Source organism: Lampris incognitus, chromosome 2 (assembly GCF_029633865.1).
Source record: "Lampris incognitus isolate fLamInc1 chromosome 2, fLamInc1.hap2, whole genome shotgun sequence".
Classification (NCBI taxonomy): Eukaryota; Metazoa; Chordata; class Actinopteri; order Lampriformes; family Lampridae; genus Lampris; species Lampris incognitus.
In genome coordinates, this window is record NC_079212.1 from 48,762,861 (window position 1) to 48,784,868 (window position 22,008).

The 22,008-nt window shown below is 46.1% G+C and overlaps 1 protein-coding gene across 1 annotated transcript in view; it reads right to left on the reverse strand.

The window, feature by feature from the left end:
- Nucleotides 1-248: 248 nt before the first annotated feature.
- The window catches only part of lamb2l (laminin, beta 2-like), a 77,744-nt gene continuing 55,984 nt past the window's right edge, over nucleotides 249-22,008 (reverse strand). The window contains exons 18-35 of the mRNA XM_056302180.1: nucleotides 20,629-20,749; nucleotides 18,599-18,791; nucleotides 18,320-18,463; nucleotides 17,808-18,039; nucleotides 17,461-17,624; nucleotides 16,999-17,223; nucleotides 12,916-13,130; nucleotides 12,629-12,725; nucleotides 11,882-12,254; nucleotides 11,195-11,379; nucleotides 10,805-11,052; nucleotides 8,090-8,305; nucleotides 7,608-7,752; nucleotides 6,734-6,941; nucleotides 6,159-6,300; nucleotides 5,222-5,398; nucleotides 3,199-3,364; nucleotides 249-1,478 (exon numbers count right to left, since the gene is read on the reverse strand). Of these exons, the coding sequence (XP_056158155.1) occupies nucleotides 1,345-1,478; nucleotides 3,199-3,364; nucleotides 5,222-5,398; nucleotides 6,159-6,300; nucleotides 6,734-6,941; nucleotides 7,608-7,752; nucleotides 8,090-8,305; nucleotides 10,805-11,052; nucleotides 11,195-11,379; nucleotides 11,882-12,254; nucleotides 12,629-12,725; nucleotides 12,916-13,130; nucleotides 16,999-17,223; nucleotides 17,461-17,624; nucleotides 17,808-18,039; nucleotides 18,320-18,463; nucleotides 18,599-18,791; nucleotides 20,629-20,749 (3,385 nt within the window). The 3' untranslated portion in view covers nucleotides 249-1,344. The remainder of the gene's footprint in view (nucleotides 1,479-3,198; nucleotides 3,365-5,221; nucleotides 5,399-6,158; nucleotides 6,301-6,733; nucleotides 6,942-7,607; nucleotides 7,753-8,089; nucleotides 8,306-10,804; nucleotides 11,053-11,194; nucleotides 11,380-11,881; nucleotides 12,255-12,628; nucleotides 12,726-12,915; nucleotides 13,131-16,998; nucleotides 17,224-17,460; nucleotides 17,625-17,807; nucleotides 18,040-18,319; nucleotides 18,464-18,598; nucleotides 18,792-20,628; nucleotides 20,750-22,008) is intronic.

The window sequence follows — 22,008 nt, forward strand, 5'->3', positions numbered from 1 at the left end:
CCTACCAGCAAACAGGGGGAAAGTTTCAGGTTGGACATCTCAAGTTACGTCCACAAATATGTGGATGAGGAAACTCATCCTCATAATGTCTCATGCTCATGCTGCCTTTCTAACTAAACGCCCCATTGTGACAATATTTTGTGTATTTTCACAAAGGTGCATTTGTTTCCCAACAGGTGGGCGATGAAGTACACAGCACCCACACACAATGGTAGAGACGACGATGAACAGAACTGGACATGCTTTAACATTTGCACGTATCGTATTTATTTTGTCTTCCATGTCTTTCGATAACACTTTGCAACGGCATTTACTTGCAGAGGAGTGTGCGTATGCATTTGATTTTATTTCATCAAGGCCACATTTTGTAACAAAAATAAAGGGAAACATCTGGCAGTCGTCTATATAAAACGTTACCTTCTCGGTAGAAATGTCATACTGTAAATAGCATGTAAGTACTGTGGTTGAATAACAGCAGAGACAAAATAACATCTTGAAAGAGCTTTCAGTCAAAATTATAATTTTCTGATAGCATACTCTATTATATTTCTTCTCATTGTTTCGGAAATCAGTTATCCTGGACATACACAATTCAACAAATATTCTCGGTTGGCCTGGAGACACAGACGCCAGGTGGTGCCAATATCCTTGGGTCAAAAAGTAATACAGTCATGGACAAAAAAGAGGCAATTATGCAATAAAACACTTGATAGCAAATGTGTAATACTTAAAAGAGCGGTGAATGAATGTAGGTAGGACCAGTGCTTTGCTTGTTTTCATCTCAGCAAGGGATTTGTAGTTTTTTCCAACCCCAGTGACCACAGGAGTCATGCAGTGTAATTCTGCCCTTGCCCCAGATAGCAAAATTGCTGTGGCCCAGACCCGTCCTACACCCAACTTTCATCTTTCTTTCATCCGGCCCACATACCGCGTGGAATGATGTCACTTGGGTGGTCCGCTCCTGTTTGCCAGATCTGGGCCAGAACCAAGCCATAGCAATGTCCTATGTGCCACATATTTGCCAGAGGTGGCCCGTATTTGTTCAGTGATATTTGGGCCATATTCACCATTTACCACACGGGCCACTTCAGGGTCACATCCAGATTACATGTTGCCGAGAGCATCGCATCTTTGCCAAAAAAGGCCCACATCTGATTTGGCATGTTTGGGCCATATTTGCTATTATACATGTGGGCAACTTCAGGCTCACATCCATTTTGTCAGGGCCAGAAGAAGGCCATCAGTGCCGCATCATTGCCTGAAGTGGCCCACATCCGGATGCTATCTGTGTAAGGAAAAGGACTACAGCAGCAGGACAGTAAACAGGAGGCGGTGACGTCAGCACTAACAGTTGCTGTACTTGTGCACCTGGTCTCGAATCTCCTCTCGTACCATGGTGGCGTTTTTCTCTAGCTCGGCCAGCTCGTCTCGCTGCTTTTGCATCCGCTGCTCGTTATTCTTGAACTTTTTCTCCAACTCTGAAACCATTCAAACGAGGAGACGGTGAGATTTCACTGCAGGCCACTGACGGCTAAAAATAAAAGAGGACAAAACCTACAACTTGAGGAATTTTAAATCCCACTCACATTCATTTAAAGCTGAACTGCCGAGTTTTCCATGTAAACAAACCGGGATTTATTTGCAACCATGACGTCATTCGTGCAGGATGTCGTGAGATCCCACTGACTATTCTGTCAGGAGTTATTACCGTCACAGATGTTTGGTAAATCTTAATCTTCATATTGAGATGGCTACAGTGTTTACACTGCAAGGCTCCAATGTTTACATCTGGACTTAAGTGCAGAAGCATGGAGAGAATGTGACTCCATTTGCTCAGTAGCGCTCCTAGTGGTCAAAATGGTCCACAGCCCCCCCCCCCATTTTTCTCCCCAATTGTCCCTGGCCAATTACCCCACTCTTCCGGGCCATCCCGGTCGCTGCTCCACCCCCTCTGCTGATCCGGGGAGGGCTGTAGACTACCACATGCCTCCTCCCATACATGTGGAGTTGTCAGCCGCTTCTTTACCTGACAGTGAGGAGTTTCGCCAGGGGGATGGTAGCATGTGGGAGGATCACGTCCACTCTGTGCATAACTGTAGTCCACTGCCTTCCGGTTTCTATTTCAGCGGTCATACCAGCTTCCTGTTTGTTGGCGTGTGCTATTGACAATGGCATATTTTTGGCGATGCCTCCAAGATTTACCATGAATAAATGTCAACCACATGCACACCACTGTCGACAAACTTTCACCTGCACCTACCAGCAAACGGGTGAAAAGTTTCACGTTGTACATATCAAGTAACATCCACAATCATGATGATGAGGATACTCATCCTCACCCTCATAAATAATAAGCCATAACTCATAAGTCTTGCAGGCATCATGAAAAATATGCCATTGTTAATAGCACACGCTAACAAACAGGAAACTGGTATGACCACTGCAGTAGAAAACAGAAGTCAGTGGACTGCAGTTATGCACGGAGCCAATCCCCCCCCCCATCCGAAAAGATGCCCCAACCGACCAGAGGAGGCGCTAGGGCAGCGACCAGGACACATACCCACAACCGGCTTCCCACCCGCAGACACTGCCAATTGTGTCTGTAGGGATGCCCGACCAAGCCGGAGGTAACACTGGGATTCAAACCGGCGATTCCCGTGTTGGTAGCCAACGGAGTAGACTGCTACGCTACCTGGACGCCCTGCAGTCCATCTTTAAAAGGTACAGATCACAACACACAGCTGCCGCCTGCTTCACTTCGGTCAGTCTTTTGGTCAGTGTCAATGTCATTCGCTTTCTTACATGCAAATAAGAAACCAGCCAACGCCGCATCGCATTCAGTTCTCTTCAAGGCTTTTAGTTGTCACCATCTCTCAAACAATACACAATATCGCTGACCCGGGTTGTGAAATACATCACATTTCCTGTTGGCAGTAGGGCACTCCACAGCGCCTGTCATTACGGACTGTACCTTTAAGGCCAAAGCTGCTAAACCACGACGATGCTATGCTGACAAAACACTTACAGATAAAACAGACTAAGCAAATCAAACAAATAATCTAACAAATACAAAATCTAACGGATAATTCCATACAAAATCTCAAAATTCTGATTCTAGTCTGGTTCGCCATTTCAGAAATGGCGAACCGGACTAAACTAAAATGTCAAAAGCTGTCTGTGGAAGGATGCTGCACTCACTCTTGAGCTGGTCTATGCCCTTGTTGGCCTTGTTCAAAAGGTCCTCCGCCTCCTTTTTCATGTTTTTAGCCTTCTGGTCAATGCTGTCCAGCCCTCCTGCCTCTGTGCCGAGAGAGTCCACCTTCATCTGCAGCTCCCGGTATCGCTCCTCTGTCTCATTCAGCCGCTGGGGGAGGACACAAACCATTTCAGCAGTGAAGATGATGGACCAACAAATACTTTTTTCCCCCCTGGATTTTGCCCCTTCTCCCAGTTGTACCTGGCCAATCACCCCATCCCTGAGCCGTACCGGTCGCTGCCCCACCCGCTCTGCTGATCTGGGAAGGGCTGCAGACTACCACACGCCTCCTCTGATACATGTGGAGTCACCAGCCGCTTCTTTTCACCTGACAGTGAGGGATTTCACCAGGGGGACATAGCACGTGGGAGGATCACGCTATTACCCCCAGTTCCCCCTCCCCCCCTGAACAGGCACCCCGACCGACCAGAGGAGGTGCTAGTGCAGCGACCAGGACGCATACCCACATCCGGCTTCCCACCCGCAGACATGACTGATTGTGTCTGTAGGGGCGCCGACCAAGCCGGAGGTAACACGGCGATTCAAACTGGCGATCCCCGTGTTGGTAGGCAACGGAGCAGACCGCCACGCTACCGGGACCAATGAACACTCACACTTCAACTGGTGTTCAGAGTTGGGTTCTTGCAAATAATGTTGCAGAAAATCTATCATTTGATTTCTGTAGCAGTGAGTCTCAGCTTTAATCCTTGAGACCCACGGTACTGTCGGGTTTGTTCTGCCATGGAGTCCGTCACATTTATCTGTGTTCCAGGTCAAACGTCTTCCTGACCGTATAGACAGGATGCCTCTCCGGACAGAAAACCAGCAGCGCTGGAGGTCTGCATGACTGGTTTAGAACCATTGTTAAAGTAAACAAGCCTACGTACATATACGTACATGCCTTACTGCTGAGTGGGTTGACTCAAAGTTTGCGAGACCTGTGGTTTTACACCTGCGGGTCTGGGTCAGAAAAAATCTTGTTGGTGAAGTTTGGGCGGGTTGCAGACAGTTTATGCGAAAGAATATAGATTATCAAAATGTATCCTGCCTCATCTCAGTGCACACACAACACAGGCGTGCTGAGAAGCCTTTTCCATTCTGTCAGCTGTTTCCACTGCACCATGAGTCACACCCCCTCAACACATTCAGGGTTTCAGCCCAACTTTGTCCATCCATCCATCCATTATCCCAACCGCTTCTCCTGCTCTCAGGGTCGCGGGGATTATGGAGCCTATCCCAGCAGTCATTGGGCGGCAGGTGGGGAGACACCCTGGACAGGCCACCAGGCCATCACAGGACCCCCCCCCCCACACACACACACACCCACAGATTCACACCTAGGGACAATTTAGTACAGCTGATTCACCTGACCTACATGTCTTTGGACTGTGGGAGGAAACCCACGCAGACACGGGGAGAACATGCAAACCCCACAAAGAGGACGACCCGGGGCGACCCTCAAGGTTGGCCTACCCCGGGGCTCGAACCCAGGACCTTCTTGCTGTGAGGCGACCGCGCTAACCACTGCGCCGCCGTGCTGCCTTGCCCAGCTTTGTATTTGACAAAATGCATTTGCAGTCAACTTGACATGCTGATCAGATGTGCCGATTTATTTCAATTCTGTTATACGGAGAATACACACTGCACCGCAGGTTAGAGCAACAAACCGCAAAAAAAAGGCATTTTCATAAATGCTCCCTCAAGTTTAGACAACACTTGTCGTCCTTGTAGGCTATGGTGTAGTCTACCGTTTGGTAGCCAACAAAACATTCTAAATGTATGCTTAGAAAAAAAACCCAATGCGTTTTTTAAAAAGCAGTTTTGATATAGCGGGTCGCAGGTTCGCTGACATCCATTTGTCAACCGTGGATTAGTTTGCCGCCGGGCCAGTTTACAGCTGTTGACGGGTTCAGGTGGCCCCAGAGCCGAGCCACACGTCACTAACATGTACACACACACACTTACATGCGGGAGCGTGGAAGCTTGGTGTGTGGCGTTTTTAGCCAGCGCCCTGGCGTCCCGGGCCATCTCTCTGTTCTGCTCCGTCTTGTTCCTGAGGGACTCCACCGCCAGCGAGAGGTTGGCCAGACGCATCATGGCTTCCATCTGCTTGTCCTCCAGCTGCTTGAGCCTCTCACCCACCTGGAAATGATGGATGAGACATTTGGGGAGAATGCATTGTAAAGGATGGAGGTGGGGGGACATGAGGGAGGACATGAAAATGACCAGATCAGGCAGAAGAGTGTGGACGGAGACCTCGGGCATCTTATGGTTTGTGGATTTCAAACTTCGGGACGTCCAGGATGTGAAGATATAGGGCGAGGATGAGATGGTGAGGTAATTTCAGGAACGGTAGCTGTACAGAACATTAAATCGGGGTATTGCTCCCCGGGCCAGGGGGCAACATTCTGCTTCTTGACAGGTTGTCTAGCTCAGCGTTAAAATAATTACAAGATGTGTGTGCAAGCTCATAAAGTGGGATGTAACATATTTTCCACTTCATAGGAACTTTAAAGCTACACTGTGCAAGTTGAGCACCCGCAGCACTTGTTGGCTGTGAGTGGTACTTTTTATACTGGTACTATATATATATATATATATATATATATATATATATATATATATATATATATATAGTCTACAGCCATGTATTACCTTGAGTTAATTGTCTCATTATAATGTAAATATATGCAATTTTAGGGGCATTCAGGGAGTGGCAGATCTGTATCTTTTTTCCCCCCACAAAGTTATTAAACTTTGAAAATCCAAAACGGTCAAAACAACGGCCTTGGATAAAGACACACCTGTTCTCAAGCTGTCCACAGCCCTGGTCTGTCCCCTGCGCCTAAGCTAACACAGAATGACCAGACAGACAACACGTATGCCGCCGAGCCTACTGTACCGTAACAGTTGCATTTCTACTTCTGTCGAGATTGTGGCGGGCGTGGTCCAGGGCGGTACTGGCTTTATCTATGGCCCTCCCAGCCACGTCCAGAGCCTCCCTGGTAATATTGGCCGTTTCCTTCACTTTCTCCGCACGGAGCCTAAGAACAGGCGCAAAGGGTGGAGGGTTAGAGATCTGCTGTACTTTAAACTCAAATGACATGATAGAGGATTCAGTGTGTTAGCCCAACACAACACCTTGTGATGTAACACAGGGCTGGGCAACATGCTCCAGAAAGGGCTGGTGTGTTGGGTCCAACCAAGCAGTTACACACCTGAATCTATTAACCAACCAATAGTCTTTGCTAAGGACCTTGATTTGTAGACTGGGGTGTGTAACTGCTTGGTTGGAACAAAGACCTGCACCCACCGCTGGCCCTTCCTGGATCATGTTGCCCATCCCAGGAGTTTCTGGGATGGGCATTCTTCTTCATTTCTAATATTCTACAAGTGTTTTACATTTTCTCTCCAACGTGCCAGCATTTCTCCTTCCTCCAGCTCCACTAACATCCTTGTTTCCTCTGTCCCACTTACTTGGCATCTTTGGCCTTTTCAAGCAGGTCCTTGGCCTTCGCAAGTTGCTGTGAGGTGTAGTTGAAGACACCCTCAATGTCAGTGAGGTTGGCCAGAGTGTCCTTTATCTGCTGGACCACCTTGTTCACAGTGGTCCTGTTGACAGGCAGTGTGATGGACAACACCTGCAGTGCCACTTTCTCTATACTCTCGGGGTCCGCTCCTTCCTCTAGACAGGACACGCGCAGAAAAGAGGGAAACATGGTATGCATTTGCTTTGCAAAACCGTCCACAGGATCTCAGATCATTTGATCTTTTACCCGAAAATCTGTTAATATACATGCAAATGAATGCAAACTGGGATTTGGCCATCTGACAACATACATCAAATTTCAATTTGATCCTAAAAGAGAGAACCAGGGTGTCCGGGTAGTGTAGCAGTCTAGTCCGTTGCCTACCAACATGGGGCTCGCCAGTTCAAATCCCCCGTGTTCCCTCCGGCTTGGTCAGGCGTCCCTACAGACACAATTGGCCGTGTCTGCAGGTGGGAAGCCGGATGTGTCCTGGTCACTGCACTAGCACCTCCTCTGGTCTGTCGGGGCGCCTGTTCAGGGGGGAGGGGGAACTAGGGGGAATAGCGTGATCCTCCCACGCACTACGTCCCTCTGGTGAAACTCCTCACCGTCAGGTGAAAAGAAGCGGCTGGCGACTCCACATGTATCGGAGGAGGCATGTGGTAGTCTGCAGCCCTCCCCGGATCGGCAGAGGGGATGGAGCAGCGACCGGGACGGCTCGGAAGAGTGGGGTAATTGGCCGATTAGGGGAGAAAACGGGGGGGAAATCCCCAAAATTAAATAAATAAAAGAGAGAACCGGTTAACAGGCTAGCAGCATACCGGTGAGGAAGTCTCTGATCTTCTTTATGAAGTCTTTGAGCTTCTTGTTGGAGTTTTCAAACTGGTCCTTCTTTTTCCGGGCTTTGTCCAATGTCTTCTTCGCTTGGCTCTTTACATCCAGGGTCAGAGCAGCTATGTCCTGGAGCTGGACACACAAAACCATAATATAAAGACACTTTAGAAGCTTTTCAAGTTATCATCAATATAGTCTGTTCAGAGATTGGAGGCATATAGGATTTTAGCCCTCCTTGTTTGCATAAATTATAGAATACATTCCTATCATTAACTATGGAACGCAGCTAAAACCAGGAATAATATTTTTACCTCCACACCAAGCTCTTTGTTAATGCAAATGAATCAAGGGCATATCACATCAAATATTTCTTTTCAATACAAAAGTTCACTTCAAAGTTAAGCTTTGTGCAAAAAATAAACTTCATGCACTTAAGATGTGGCGACCAAATATGTTCTCTCATACACACCTTCCTGGCTGTGGCCTGCAGCTCCTCACTGGCGGCGGTCAGGTTGTCTGTGAGATCCCGGGCCAGTTTCAGCGCCGTCAGAGAGGCGCTCACCGTCCCGTTACACCCTTCTCCGCCGCACACACTCTGGCCCTCAGCGTCACGGCAACCTGCGCCACCGCATGGGCTGGATGGACAGCTGCCATTGGCAGAGGCGTTGCCATGACCACCACACACCTTCGGGGAAGCAGCGACGTTGTTGCTGTCAGTCACTTACTCGATGGTGACCATAAGTTCAAAGTAACATCACTGGCTGCTGTTTCTGAGGCATGAATGACAACTCTATATAAATATATATGGACACACACCGATAAGCCAAAACATTAAAACCACCTGAGACCACTGCCATCAGGGAATACCGCTGCCATGTCAAGGTGTACCCGGTCTGCAAAAATGTTTAGGTAGGTGGTACGTGTCAAAGTAACATCCACATGAATGCCAGGACCCAAAGTTTCTCAGCAGAAGATTGCCCAGAGCATCACACTGCCTCAACCGGCTTGCCTTCTTCCCATAGTGCATCCTGGTGGCATCTCCCCCCGCAGGTGAACGACGCACACCCCCCCCGGCCGTCCACATAATTTATCAGACCAGGACACCTTCTTCCATTGTTCCATGGTCCAGTTCTGATGCTCAGGTGCCCATTGTAGGCACTTCTGGCGGTGGACAGGGGTCATCATGGGCACTCTGACTGGTCTGCAGCTACGCAGCCCCATACACAGCAAGCTGTGATGTACTGTGTGTCCTGACACCTGCCTGTCATAGCAGCATTAACTTTTTCAGCAGTGTGCACTGTAGTAGCTCTTCTGTGGGATCGCACCAGACGGGCTAGCCTTCACTCCCCATGTGCATCAATGAGTGTTGGGTGCCCATGACTCTGTTGCCGGTTCATCGGCTGTCCTTCCTTGGACCGCTTTTGGCAGGTAGTGACCACTGCAAACAGGGAACACCCCACAAGACCTGCTGTTTTGGAGATGCTCTGACCCAGTCATCTAGCCATCACAATGTGGCCCTTGTCAAAGTCACTCAGATCCTTACGCTTGCCCGTTTGTCCTGCTTCCAACACGTCAACTTCAAGAACTGACTGTTCACTTGCTGCCTGACAAATCCCACCTCTCGACACATGCCATTGTCACGAGATAATCAATGTTATTTACTCACCTGTCAGTGGTTTTAATGTTTTGGCTGATCAGTGAATGTATACAACATACACTACCGTTCAAAAGTTTGGGATCACCCAAACAATTTCGTGTTTTCCATGAAAAGTCACACTTATTCACCACCATATGTTGTGAAATGAATAGAAAATAGAGTCAAGACATTGACAAGGTTAGAAATAATGATTTGTATTTGAAATAAGATTTTTTTTACATCAAACTTTGCTTTCGTCAAAGAATCCTCCATTTGCAGCAATTACAGCATTGCAGACCTTTGGCATTCTAGCTGTTAATTTGTTGAGGTAATCTGGAGAAATTGCACCCCACGCTCCCAGAAGCAGCTCCCACAAGTTGGATTGGTTGGATGGGCACTTCTTTGAGCAGATTGAGTTTCTGGAGCATCACATTTGTGGGGTCAATTAAACGCTCAAAATGGCCAGAAAAAGAGAACTTTCATCTGAAACTCGACAGTCTATTCTTGTTCTTAGAAATGAAGGCTATTCCATGCGAGAAATTGCTAAGAAATTGAAGATTTCCTACACCGGTGTGTACTACTCCCTTCAGAGGACAGCACAAACAGGCTCTAACAGGTACTATTTAATGAAGATGCCAGTTGGGGACCTGTGAGGCGTCTGTTTCTCAAACTAGAGACTCTAATGTACTTATCTTCTTGCTCAGTTGTGCAACGCGGCCTCCCACTTCTTTTTCTACTCTGGTTAGAGCCTGTTTGTGCTGTCCTCTGAAGGGAGTAGTACACACCGGTGTAGGAAATCTTCAATTTCTTAGCAATTTCTCGCATGGAATAGCCTTCATTTCTAAGAACAAGAATAGACTGTCGAGTTTCAGATGAAAGTTCTCTTTTTCTGGCCATTTTGAGCGTTTAATTGACCCCACAAATGTGATGCTCCAGAAACTCAATCTGCTCAAAGAAGTGCCCATCCAACCAATCCAACTTGTGGGAGCTGCTTCTGGAAACGTGGGGTGCAATTTCTCCAGATTACCTCAACAAATTAACAGCTAGAATGCCAAAGGTCTGCAATGCTGTAATTGCTGCAAATGGAGGATTCTTTGACGAAAGAAAAGTTTGATGTAAAAAAAATCTTATTTCAAATACAAATCATTATTTCTAACCTTGTCAATGTCTTGACTCTATTTTCTATTCATTTCACAACATATGGTGTGACTTTTCATGGAAAACACAAAATTGTTTGGGTGATCCCAAACTTTTGAACGGTAGTGTATATTGACCCAGCATTAGTTTCATCTCCAGCCATCCTCGAAGAGGACTCACTCTGTTCTCTCTGAGGTTTTTCCTTTTTTTTTTCCTGAAAAGTTTATCTGCCATCAAGTTTTTCCTTAAACAAATCGAGGGTCTTAAGTTGCACAGATTGCGGTTGTGACAAATTGAGACGAAATTGTGATTTAGGACTACACAACTTATTTGACTTCACACACACACACACACACACACACACACACACACACACACACACACACACACACACACACACACACAGCCTACCTTATGACTGAGGTGATAGACCTTCCTGTCCAAGTCCTGGGCTTTATGCTGCAGCTCGTCTAGAGATTTCTTCTGAGCGGTGACTGTACGGAGGAACCGGTCTTTTTTGGCATCCAGCAGGTTCTCGGTGCGCTTGCGGGTGTCTTTAGACTGCATCACAGGGCTGGAGGGACCAGACACCGAGGCGTTACATCTCTTCTCCGCCTCCGTCGACTCCCGGGAGTACTTCTTTATGTTTTCAAACTGATCTGTGGGGGCACATGGTGGGTTTGTGAGTGTAATGATAACAACAACATATAAAAACGGCTTTAGTTAGAACACGGAGTACCATATAAAAGAGAAAAGATGAACAAAGCACACGACTGATTTGTTTGATTTTTGCAACAGTACCTGCAAATCCTGAGGTCAGATAGTTTTCCAGATGGCGGTGTTTTTTGGCAACCGTGATGTTGATGTCGATGAGCTCTTTCTCCAGGACACCCAGGATCCGGTTCAGTTCACTATCCTGGGCCGCTGTGACATTCAGCTCCTGGGCCACACCCATTAGACGCCCATCAGCCAGGGCGATCTCAGCTCTGCAGGACACACACACAGAGCCGGGCAGGATACGGTTCGGTGTCAGACAAAAAAAATTAATAAGAGGCTTACAGGCCCTTGTTTAGAATAAGAAAAAATCTAAATGAACAAATCAACAGAGAGATACATACATAAATATTACATTATAAATACATTACATTATTTTATATATTATTAAAATATATTAAAATGTCAAAATAAATATTAAATATATTAAATATATTATTTTATATTAAATATTAAAAAATATATATACATATATATATTTTATTAAATTACATCATAAATAAATAATACAGGTGGATAGATAAATAAATATAAAGATATATACATACATAAAGAAGATAGATAGATAGAATTTCTTTGTTATTTTGCTCTCCTAATGATGGTGTGTCTTTTGTCCCCAGTAAGTAATGAAATAACATAATGATAAATTCCACACATTATAGTGACATAACAATACATAAGAACTAAAAAACAAATACCGCATGACATCATTACCTGAGGTCATCAATGCTCTGTCCAATCAGCTGATGTATCCTGTCACTGTCTCCACTACTGAGCAGATCCTGAACACGCCTAAGCTTCTTCTCCAGCTCTCTGACCTTCTCATCCCCAATTCCTGGCGTCCCTCCTTGCTCCAGGATCTTCCTTACTACACGCTGGATGTGGTCCAGGTCTCGCCTGATCTGAGACACGGCATCGTCCCACAGCTGGAAGCACGGGTGACACTGGACACATTTAGGGAAGACGCCGGTGAAGCCGCGAGCGCACTGGTCGCAGCGCCTGCCTGCCGCACCGTCCCTGCATTCGCAGGCCCCAGTCACTCGATCACACTGGGCCGTCTCGGAGCCCAGCCGGTGGCAGTTGCACTCTGGAGGGGGCGGGAGGTATAGAGGGAAACCAAAACATAAGGAATGAAGTGAGGCAGACGAGGCATAGGAAGAGGGGGAAAAAAAGAGTTAGGTTGTGTTAGAGGATGAGACATGATGCCACCAAAAGTAATGTTCTCTGGCCTCTTGCTTGGATTAATAGTTACATATAAATCATGTTAGATGTGCAGATGTGTTATATAATCCTCAGGAAAAGGACAGGAGTTGAATAATTATCTCACATGCAAACGTGCAACAAATAGCCTTTTGGCTGGACAGGGCTTCATAATTCATGTTCACGGCTGTTGAATTTTCCGACTTTTTCTTACAAGTGTTATGTGTTTATTCTTTTAGATCTACTTGAAAGGTAAATTACCATCACACTGCACTCGTGGGTCTCCCCAGTGGAACTGCTCACACTCGGTACACTGCTTACCCCCAAAGCCAGGACGACAATGGCATTGGCCTGAGAACTGCAGATGCCAGAGCGAGAGAGAGGGACAAAGATAGAGAGATAGAGAGGGACAGTAACAGGTAGAAAGAAGAAAGACAACGGGAAGTAAACTAATTCTAATAAGAGACATCAGATTGATACTTGGCATTAAAAGAACTATTTTTTTTTTATCAATTTTTGAGTCATTTCCAGGCCTTCATGGCTCCTACCATGTTGCAGTGAGTCCCCAGAGCGTGCTGAGGGTTGCAGCCACAGGACTCACAGCCTCTGTCCTGACCATAGTTCCAGTGGTTGGGGGCACACAGGTCACAGTTGTGGCCCACCACGTTCTCCCTGCAGGAGCAGGCGCCAGTCTGCCTGTCACAGTGGCACTCTCCATCACTGCAGTGTGACTGCAGGGTGCCCGCCGTCACACAGGTACAACCTGAGGAAGGACATATGCATAAGTTATTGAATTACTGAGAGGGTGGGCGACCTGTGCAGTGAGCTTGTGTCATTTTTACCCGGACTGCAGAGCCAAAAACCCAAGAATATCAATGGTTTTTAAGTGACAGTAAGGGGATGGCATGTTATTTTTTGTGTGATATCATGTCTCATCTAAATTCCTTAATCAGCAATTACAAGCAAGAACCACACTGTTGCAGACATGCAAGAGGTGGTTGAAGCTCTCCAGTCAAAGCTGAACCTTTTGGAGAGAGACTTTCACAGGAGAAAGTTGCACTTTCCACATCTGCAGGAACATTGCGAGAAGAACGAAGTGTGGTAGGATCCGATGATGAAGGATTTCGTGACCAGCCTGGCAGAAAACCTCAAGGAATGATTTGAAAGCTCCCCTAAACTCTCAGGTGACATCATCCTCCTCCTGAGACAGATGTTCTCTGTTTTGACTGACAGCTAGTGGACTGCAGAGGCCAAAAGGCTGGTACCTTCCATAGATGAGGCAACTCTTCAGATGAAGGTCTTGGAGATGGGAACATCTGATTTGCTCAAACCACAACACAAGAACGTTGGGGTGAGTGACTTTTGGATCAGTGTGGTTCCCCAAGCTCAATTCAAAAACATGAGCGCTATTGCGATGCTCCTACTCACAATGTTCCCCTCCATGTACACATGTGAGTCATCATTTCCTTCAGTGAACTCGATCAAGAACCAGGAAAGGAACAGACTCTCCAATCCACATGTTGGCCAGTGCCTCAGGCTTGCCACAACAGAATACAGGCCTGACATCAGAAGGATTGCGTCTTCTTCTTCTTCTACTACTACTACTACTACTGCTACTGCTACTACTACTGCTACTACTACTACTGCTAATGCTACTACTACTGCTGCTACTGCTACCACTACCACTACCACTACTACTGCTACCGCTAGCAGTACTACTACTACTACTACTACTACTACTACCACTACTACTACTACTACAAATGATAATATAAAATAATAATGGGAATAATAATAATCGCAATAGCAGCAACAACATCATCTGCACATAAAACAACTTTTGCTGGTGCAATGGAACGCCCCCCCAAACAGACATTTTGGCCCTTGGCTTGGCATGCATGACATAATTTGGCCCTTGGGGAAAACTAATTGGGGAACCCTGACCTAAGGCATCGAATATTTTTATCACTGAACTCTCAACGGTTTTAACCACCCCTTAGTGCAATGTCTCCAAATATCCTACTGGGGGATTTAAATGTTCATTTTGTTAACACTGACTACATGTTCAATAAAGATTTTAAAGCACTGGTAGACTGCTTTGATCTAACACAATATTGTGAACTTTATAATCCACACCAAGGCTCATATCCTGGACTTAGTTTGCTGTTCCGGCATCACAGCATATAACATCACCTCTGCTGAACTACCCATCTCTGAACATAAAGCTGTGTTATTCAACACCAACCTACTGCTCAGTAAATCAAGGGTGTGTCATACCATATCATACCGCAACATCAGATATGTTAATCCAGATGATCTCAGCGGTTTAATTACCTCGAACCCCATTCCTACTCCTACCTCCTCACTCCCTGATCTTATTGACTACTACAATAATATTTTATCTTCTACATTTGATACTTTAGCCCCCCTGAAAACATAGGTTGTCTCATTTGCCCATACTGCTCCCTGGAACACACCCGAATTACTATGTCAGCTCAAGGCTGTAGGTCAGCGCCTTGAGAGGCTTTGCAGCAAGACTGGAATTGCTGTTCTCAAACAAATATATTCAGATCATATACTCCATTACAAAAATGCTCTTTCAACAGCTAAAACATCCTATTATGCAAATATCATAACAGCTGAAGGGAATACTGTAACTCTCTTTCCCCAGAGTTAAAAGGTTACAAAATCCACCTGAAACCAATATAAACAGCAACCTTTCTAATGAACAATGCTCTGCTTTTTTGAAGTTTTTCAACTCCAAAATTCATACCATTCATGATCAGCTAGCCTCTGCTAACATCTACCATCTGCTAATGACCTACCATCAGCAAATGCCATGAAACTGTCCCCATCCACTGTCCTATGTGACTGCAGTCTACCAACTGAAAATCACATTTCTGAACTTATTTCTAAGTCTAGCACCTCCTCATGTCACCTGGATCCAATTCCCACAACCCTAGTTAAAACATGCCTGCCTTCTATCATCTCCCTGATAACCTCCATCATCAACTTCTCTCTGTCCACTGGTACAGTTCCCCCTTCACTGAAGGTTGCGATAATCAGACCAACTCTGGAAAAAAAAACTTAATTTAGATTCGACTGACCAAAACAGCTACCAGCCTATTTCCAGTTAACCATTCATCTCTAAAGTCTTTGAGAGGGTAGTTGCCCCTCAACTCCAGATCTACCTTGATAACAATAATTTCTGTGAACAATTTCAATCTGGCTGTCGCCCTAAACATAGCACAGAAACAGCCCTGGTTAAGATCACTAATGACCTCCTTCGTGCAGCTGACTCCGGTCTACTCTCTATCCTCATCCTCCTTGACCTCACCACAGCCTTTGATACTATATCCCATCAGATCCTCATGGATTGTCTGGCTAGCATTGGAGTTGGGGGCACTGTGTATCAGTGGTTTGCTTCCTACCGTATAGACAGGACACATTTGGTACAAATTCAGAATTACTGGTCAGAAAGTTTGATAGTTCCTTGTGGAGTTCCACAGGCTTCAGTGTTGGGGCCACTCCTGTTTATTATTTACCTCCTCCCTCTTGGCAACATCTTCCGGCACTATGGTATTCATTTCCACTGCTATGATGATGATACACAGCTTCATGAGTCCACTAAGCCCACTTCAATTCTCCCCTCCAGTACCCTCACTGCTTGTCGCCATAATATACAGATATGGATGATTAACAATTATCTGAAATTCAACAGTTGTAAAACTGAGCTACCCCTCATTGGCACTAAATCTACATTCTCAAAAATGAATATTTGCTCACTTGCCATTGCTGGAGCCACCATATCTGTCTCCGCTCAGGCTAAGAGCCTTGGTGTTATTGTAGATAGTATCCTTTCCTTTTCCAGTTACATAAACAATGTCTCCTGGATTGCCTTTTTCCATCTGTGAAACATCTCTAGACTACACCCTGTTTTAACACAACACTCCATGGAAGTCTTAGTCAATACTTTGGTCACATTACACATTGACTACTGCAATGTAATCGTGAAAGGCATCCCCAACAAACTTATTCCCCGACTGCAACTCATCCAGAATTCTGCAGATTATTACACTTTCAAAGTCCACTGACCATGTGTCTCTCCTGCTGATTCAATTATACTGGCTTCCTGTGTCACAGTGGGTTAATTATAAAATTTTATTATAAACATTCAAAGCTCTTCATAAACTATCCCCTGCTTATCTCACAGACCTCCTTCAGATTTATACTCAATCTGGCTCCCTGCGGTCTTCACCAGCAGGTCTATTGGCACTACCAGCCATCAACCTCAGCACAACAGGCACCAGGGCTTTCTCCTATGCTGTACCCAAAATCTGGAACTCCATTCCACGTCACATCTGCTTACTGGAATTCCAAACTGCTCTTAAAACCCACCTTTTTAAACCAGCATACTCACTTTAGCAGCATTAACAGCATCAAATTCATCTTTTTGTTTTCTCCTGCTGATGTAGACTCTATTGCTTATTGTGTTTTACTGTTGACTGCACTAATGTTTTTTACTGCTTTGTTTTATTGCACTTGATGTATGGTGATCTTGGGTGTCATGAAAGGCACCTTTAAATAAAATGTTCATTATATTATTATTATAATATTATATTATTACTCACGTCTGCAGTCGTGGGCTGGTGCGTTGCCATAGTAACCATGTTTACAGTGGGAACAAGAGGGGCCGTCCGTGTGGTACAGGCACTTCAGGCACTGGCCAGTTCTGGGGTCACATGACCCAGGGTCCTGCGTGTCGATGTTGCTGCTGCACTCGCATGGGCGGCACTGTCCTCCAGGTTGCTCTGGATTGCCATAATAACCAGGAGCACATTGATCGCACCGTGGACCTATGGGTCACAGTTGTAAGCATGCTGTAACAACTAATTTGGAGCAAATAAAACTCTGTACATTGCCCTCACAGCTTTATTTTGTTAGAACCCATGCCCTGAATGATGAATGATCTGGAAAAATGTGGCCTTTGATATGAATGATATCTCAGTATATTTGACTGAAATACACTAAAATTCCATCCCTCTAGTATTGTCTATGACATGTACGGATTAGATTGTTGTCGTCTATCTCACCGGTATAGCCTTGCTTGCAGTTACAGATAATCTGGTTCGAGGAGTGGTCTGCATGGCAGGTTTCCCCATTAAAGTGATCACTCCCTGGGTTACCTGGACACGGGCAAGGACGGCAGTGTTCCCCAGAGCCCAGCACTGGGTTTCCAAAGAATCCATCCTCACACCTGAGACAAAGAAGAGAGATATTTCATCTGTCTGACTGACGCTTTTTTAGACAATGTATTTAACTGATGGAAAAAGTATTGTCCCTGTGACTTTCAATGATGCAGCCCACATGCAGTTACCCTTTAACAACTTTGTTCATTTACTCATTGACCTACTAGCTCTTTCACTTTAATTTCTACTACCTTTCACAAAGGTGTCCAGCTGTATAGTCTCTGCAGGCTCTGCACTCGCCAGTATGTGGGTCGCAGCTCTCTGCATGGCCGTTACACTGGCAGGGGCTACAGCTAGGAAAGCCCCACTGGCCGGGTTGGCACTCAGAGCACTGACGCCCAGTGGCACCTTGCCTGCATGGGCACTGGCCTGTCAGTGGGTCACACTGGTGGGTCAAAGAACCCTGGGAGTGGCAATCACAAGCTGGGGCAAGTGAGGGAATGGGGGCACAGGTTAAGAAAGTGGAAGGTCAAAAGTTGAAATTCGAAATGGTGTCTGTGGCTTTATCACAGCAAAGAGCAGTGATATTTGTGCAGTAAATTGGACAGTATTGAAGGATTTAGGGGTTTTCAAGGTATGTTTATTTTCTTTTTTTGGCAATACTGACTGATAAATGAAATTATGTTAGACCACCTGGATTTTTCTGTTTAGGTGAAAGTAGATATCTGGTTATTAAACAACGTCGATGTCAAAACAAGCTCACCAGTACAACCATAAGGTCCAAAGCCATAGGTTCCTGGGGCACATTGGTCACAGCGCCGACCAATCACATTGGGTTTACAATGGCACTGACCTCCGACCTTATCACACTCAGCACTCAGGGAACCCTGGGGATCACATTGGCAGGCTGGAGGAAAAAAAACCCCCAATAAGACTATCACTTTTTGTGGGTTGTGGGAGAAAACAACAAGATATTTATTTGTAAAAATCAGTGACTGGAAAATATATGTTTTTGATCATATGCACATCATCCTCCACTTACGCAGTGCACCATCATGAATGATAGATGAGATGCTACAGATGAGTTTAGCACACATCTCAGCCAGAGCAGGCATGGGTGTGATCATGAAGGAGTCCAGACACATGTAGCGAATCATCTCCTCACGTCGCTGCTCAACCTCCGGATCGTTTCCTTGGAATCCAGGAAGCTCGGTGTACTTGGGAATAAGAACCAGCTAATGAAGAGAAAGAAAAAACAATAAAGGAAGAAGAACATTAAAACGTTTAATCACGGTATGATCAGGTGCCACATGATGTTGCTGTAGGGCTCATGTTATTCTTTGACAGAATCAACACGATTACAAAGAGCTGTTCAAAACAGGGCCAATCAAACGTCAAGAAGACTGTATAAGACTATGGAATAGCAGATTTTCTTCAAGAAATGGAAAGTATTCTGGTAATATTGCAAAATGATAAGAAATGCAGAAAACCTGTGAAAAGGAGAAAACGGTTAGGTAAAAGGGCTTCATAATTTCAAGTTTCAAGCCTATCCTCAGGAAGACTGGAATTCAAAACGTGCACTAACGGGGTAATAGCCACTAGATGGCAGCATCTGAGCTAAAATCAGTGTCTGCGTTACAATTAGCAACGTATACAGACAGGTGACAAATGAAAGGAAAACCTGAGTGCTTGACCCCTACAGCGAGGGGGGTCCGGGGGCTCCGTTATGCTGTGGGGGGCATTTTCCTGGCATGGTTTGGGTCCACTTGTCCCCTTAGAGGGAAGGGTCACTGTAAATCAATACAAAGCTATTCTGAGTGACCACCTTTTTTTGGGGGGGGGGGCTTTCCCCCCCCTTTTCTCCCTAATTGTACCCGTCCAACTACTCCACTCTTCCGAGCCGTCCCGGTCGCTGCTCCACCCCCTCTGCCGATCCGGGGACAGGGAGGGCTGCAGACTACCACATGCCTCCTCCGATACATGTGGAGTCGCTGGCTGCTTCTTTTCACCTGACAGTGAGGAGTTTCGCCAGGGGGACGTAGCACGTCGGCGGATCGCGCTATTCCCCCCAGTTCCCCCTCCCCCCTGAACAGGCGCCCCGACTGACCAAAGGAGGCGCTAGTGTAGCAACCAGGACACGTACCCACATCCGGCTTGCCAGCCACAGACACGGCCAATTGTGTCTGTAGGGACACCTGACCAAGCCGGAGGTAACACGGGGGGGCCACCTGGACACCCCCTGAGCGACCACCTTTATCATATGATGAAACATCTCTATCCTGATGGGAGGGGTCTTTTCCAGGATGACCATGCCCCCATCCACCACAGGACACAAGGGGTCACTGAATGGTTTGAAGACGAAGATGATGCAAATCATATGCTAGGGCCTTCACAGTCGCATCTAAACCCAGTTGAACACCTATGGGAGATTTTGGACCGATGTCTTAGACAGCACTCACCCCCACCATCACCAAAACACTAGAGGAGGGAATATCTTTTGGAAGACCAGAGTTCCTCTCTCCAGCAGAGTTCAGAGACTTGTAGAATCTATGACAAGGAGCATATCTTCAATGCTCCTTGTCATAGATTCCATACAGCCTCCAGAACAACTTCAGCTCTGGAGGCTCGTGGTGGCCCGACACCTTACTAACACACTTATGTTGGGTTTTCCTTTCAGTTGTCAACAGAACTCATTTAGAACCTATTTCAGCAGGGTGGGGCCCTGAGTGATGGCCTGGCAGCCTGTCCAGTGTGTCTCCCCGCCTGCCGCCCAATGACTGCTGGGATAGGCTCCAGCGTCCCCATGACCCTGAGAGCAGGATACTTATTTTTAGTACTTTTTGTGGAGATTTATGGGATTTTTTTATTTTTTTTTACAAAGTTAAACACTAATTTTAACAACAGTGGTGTTTATGATCACTTCTTCAACTTGTCGTGGGGGGTCAAAATCAATATAGGACCACAGTTTTTTTTCGGTTTCATAGACAACCCCTGAAAAATAACTTTTTCAAGAGATAAAGAACACATCAGACTGGCAGATGAATAATAATTCAGACACAGAGACAGTCTCACCGAGTCAATGAGGATGAAGGCCGTGAGATGCCTGTGGGAGACGCCGTGGCGCTGGAACCTGATGGCCACCACGTAACGATTGCTGGGCTCGAAACAGAAGGGCCTGGGAATCTGGACGTATCTGCAAGATAACAGTTTTACAGACGAGGATTCATTCAAGCACATTTTATATTTACGTGATTAAAATGTGACTTGTTATACAGGGTCAGGGTTAGACGTGGGCACCATGCGAGTGGTATCCACATCTAGACAAAAATACAATAAAGCATGCAGTATGACAACTGTCTGCTGCAGATGGGAAAATACAGCCAGTGAATAGCGAAAAGATGGTTGAGCCCTGATAACATATCCGTGTCCTTTCTTAATATAAACAGTTTCTCTTGTTAGTACACTCCGTTGACGATGACGTGTCTCTTCCTGCCTCTATCTTCCCAGTGTGCCAACTTCACTCTGGCTCCATCTTTTCATTAATCTACTCGTCTTCTCAGAATCAGAATCACTTTACACAAACATCGTTACCCCCAGCCCACAGCAAGGCAACACAAAGACAAAAAAAACTACAAGAACACACACTATACCCAAACTAACAAATAACCGCCAGCCAGGATGACTGTCGGAACTGCCGGTCTGCATGGGCTAGCAGTTAGCTTAGCCTGCCCCGCTTTCGCATCCCGTCAGACCACCCTCAGCGTTACCTCCTCAGACGCAGGTCCGGGCAGGGCCGTGTGGTCCCTGGGCCAACAGGACACAGCAGACCAAGCTCTCCCAGCCATCAAACGAAGACAAACTTAGACGCAGATGTGGACAAAGACACTGCATGGATGGTACTGAGTGAGGCCGCTGCAAATGAGAATTCATGCCGCCATCTTCCCACACCAATACTGGGTGAGGCCGCTGCAAACATAAATTTGCGCCACCATCTTCCCTTCTCCTTCCTCCCTTCTGAGACGCCTGCACATTTTCTCTGTCTCTGGTCTTAACATTGTGTGTGTGTGTTTGGGGTCACTTTGCTAATTGGTTCTGGCTGAGGGACCAATCACACAGGAGATCAGAGGCATAGAGCTGGCCCAGTGAAGCAAACAGATCCGGGTCGGGACGGGGCTCTGAAGTTCCAGATGAGTTCAGACTCTGAAAGGCTTTAAAGTGGCTAAATCTAAACAGCCCAAAGGTTTAAGGTACTGGTGCAGTGAGCTAAAAGTTAAGACTTTTATTGGTTCAGACTTGATTAATGCACCGTCGAACATGGCTTTCACTTGAACAGATGAAAATCTAAAACAATTCCAGGCCTCAGGCTTCTATTCATACCATTTTTTATGACGTCTACGTTGAAAATCAAAACTGGGTGTAAGAGCAAGCGGTTCTCACCGTCCCACAACTCAT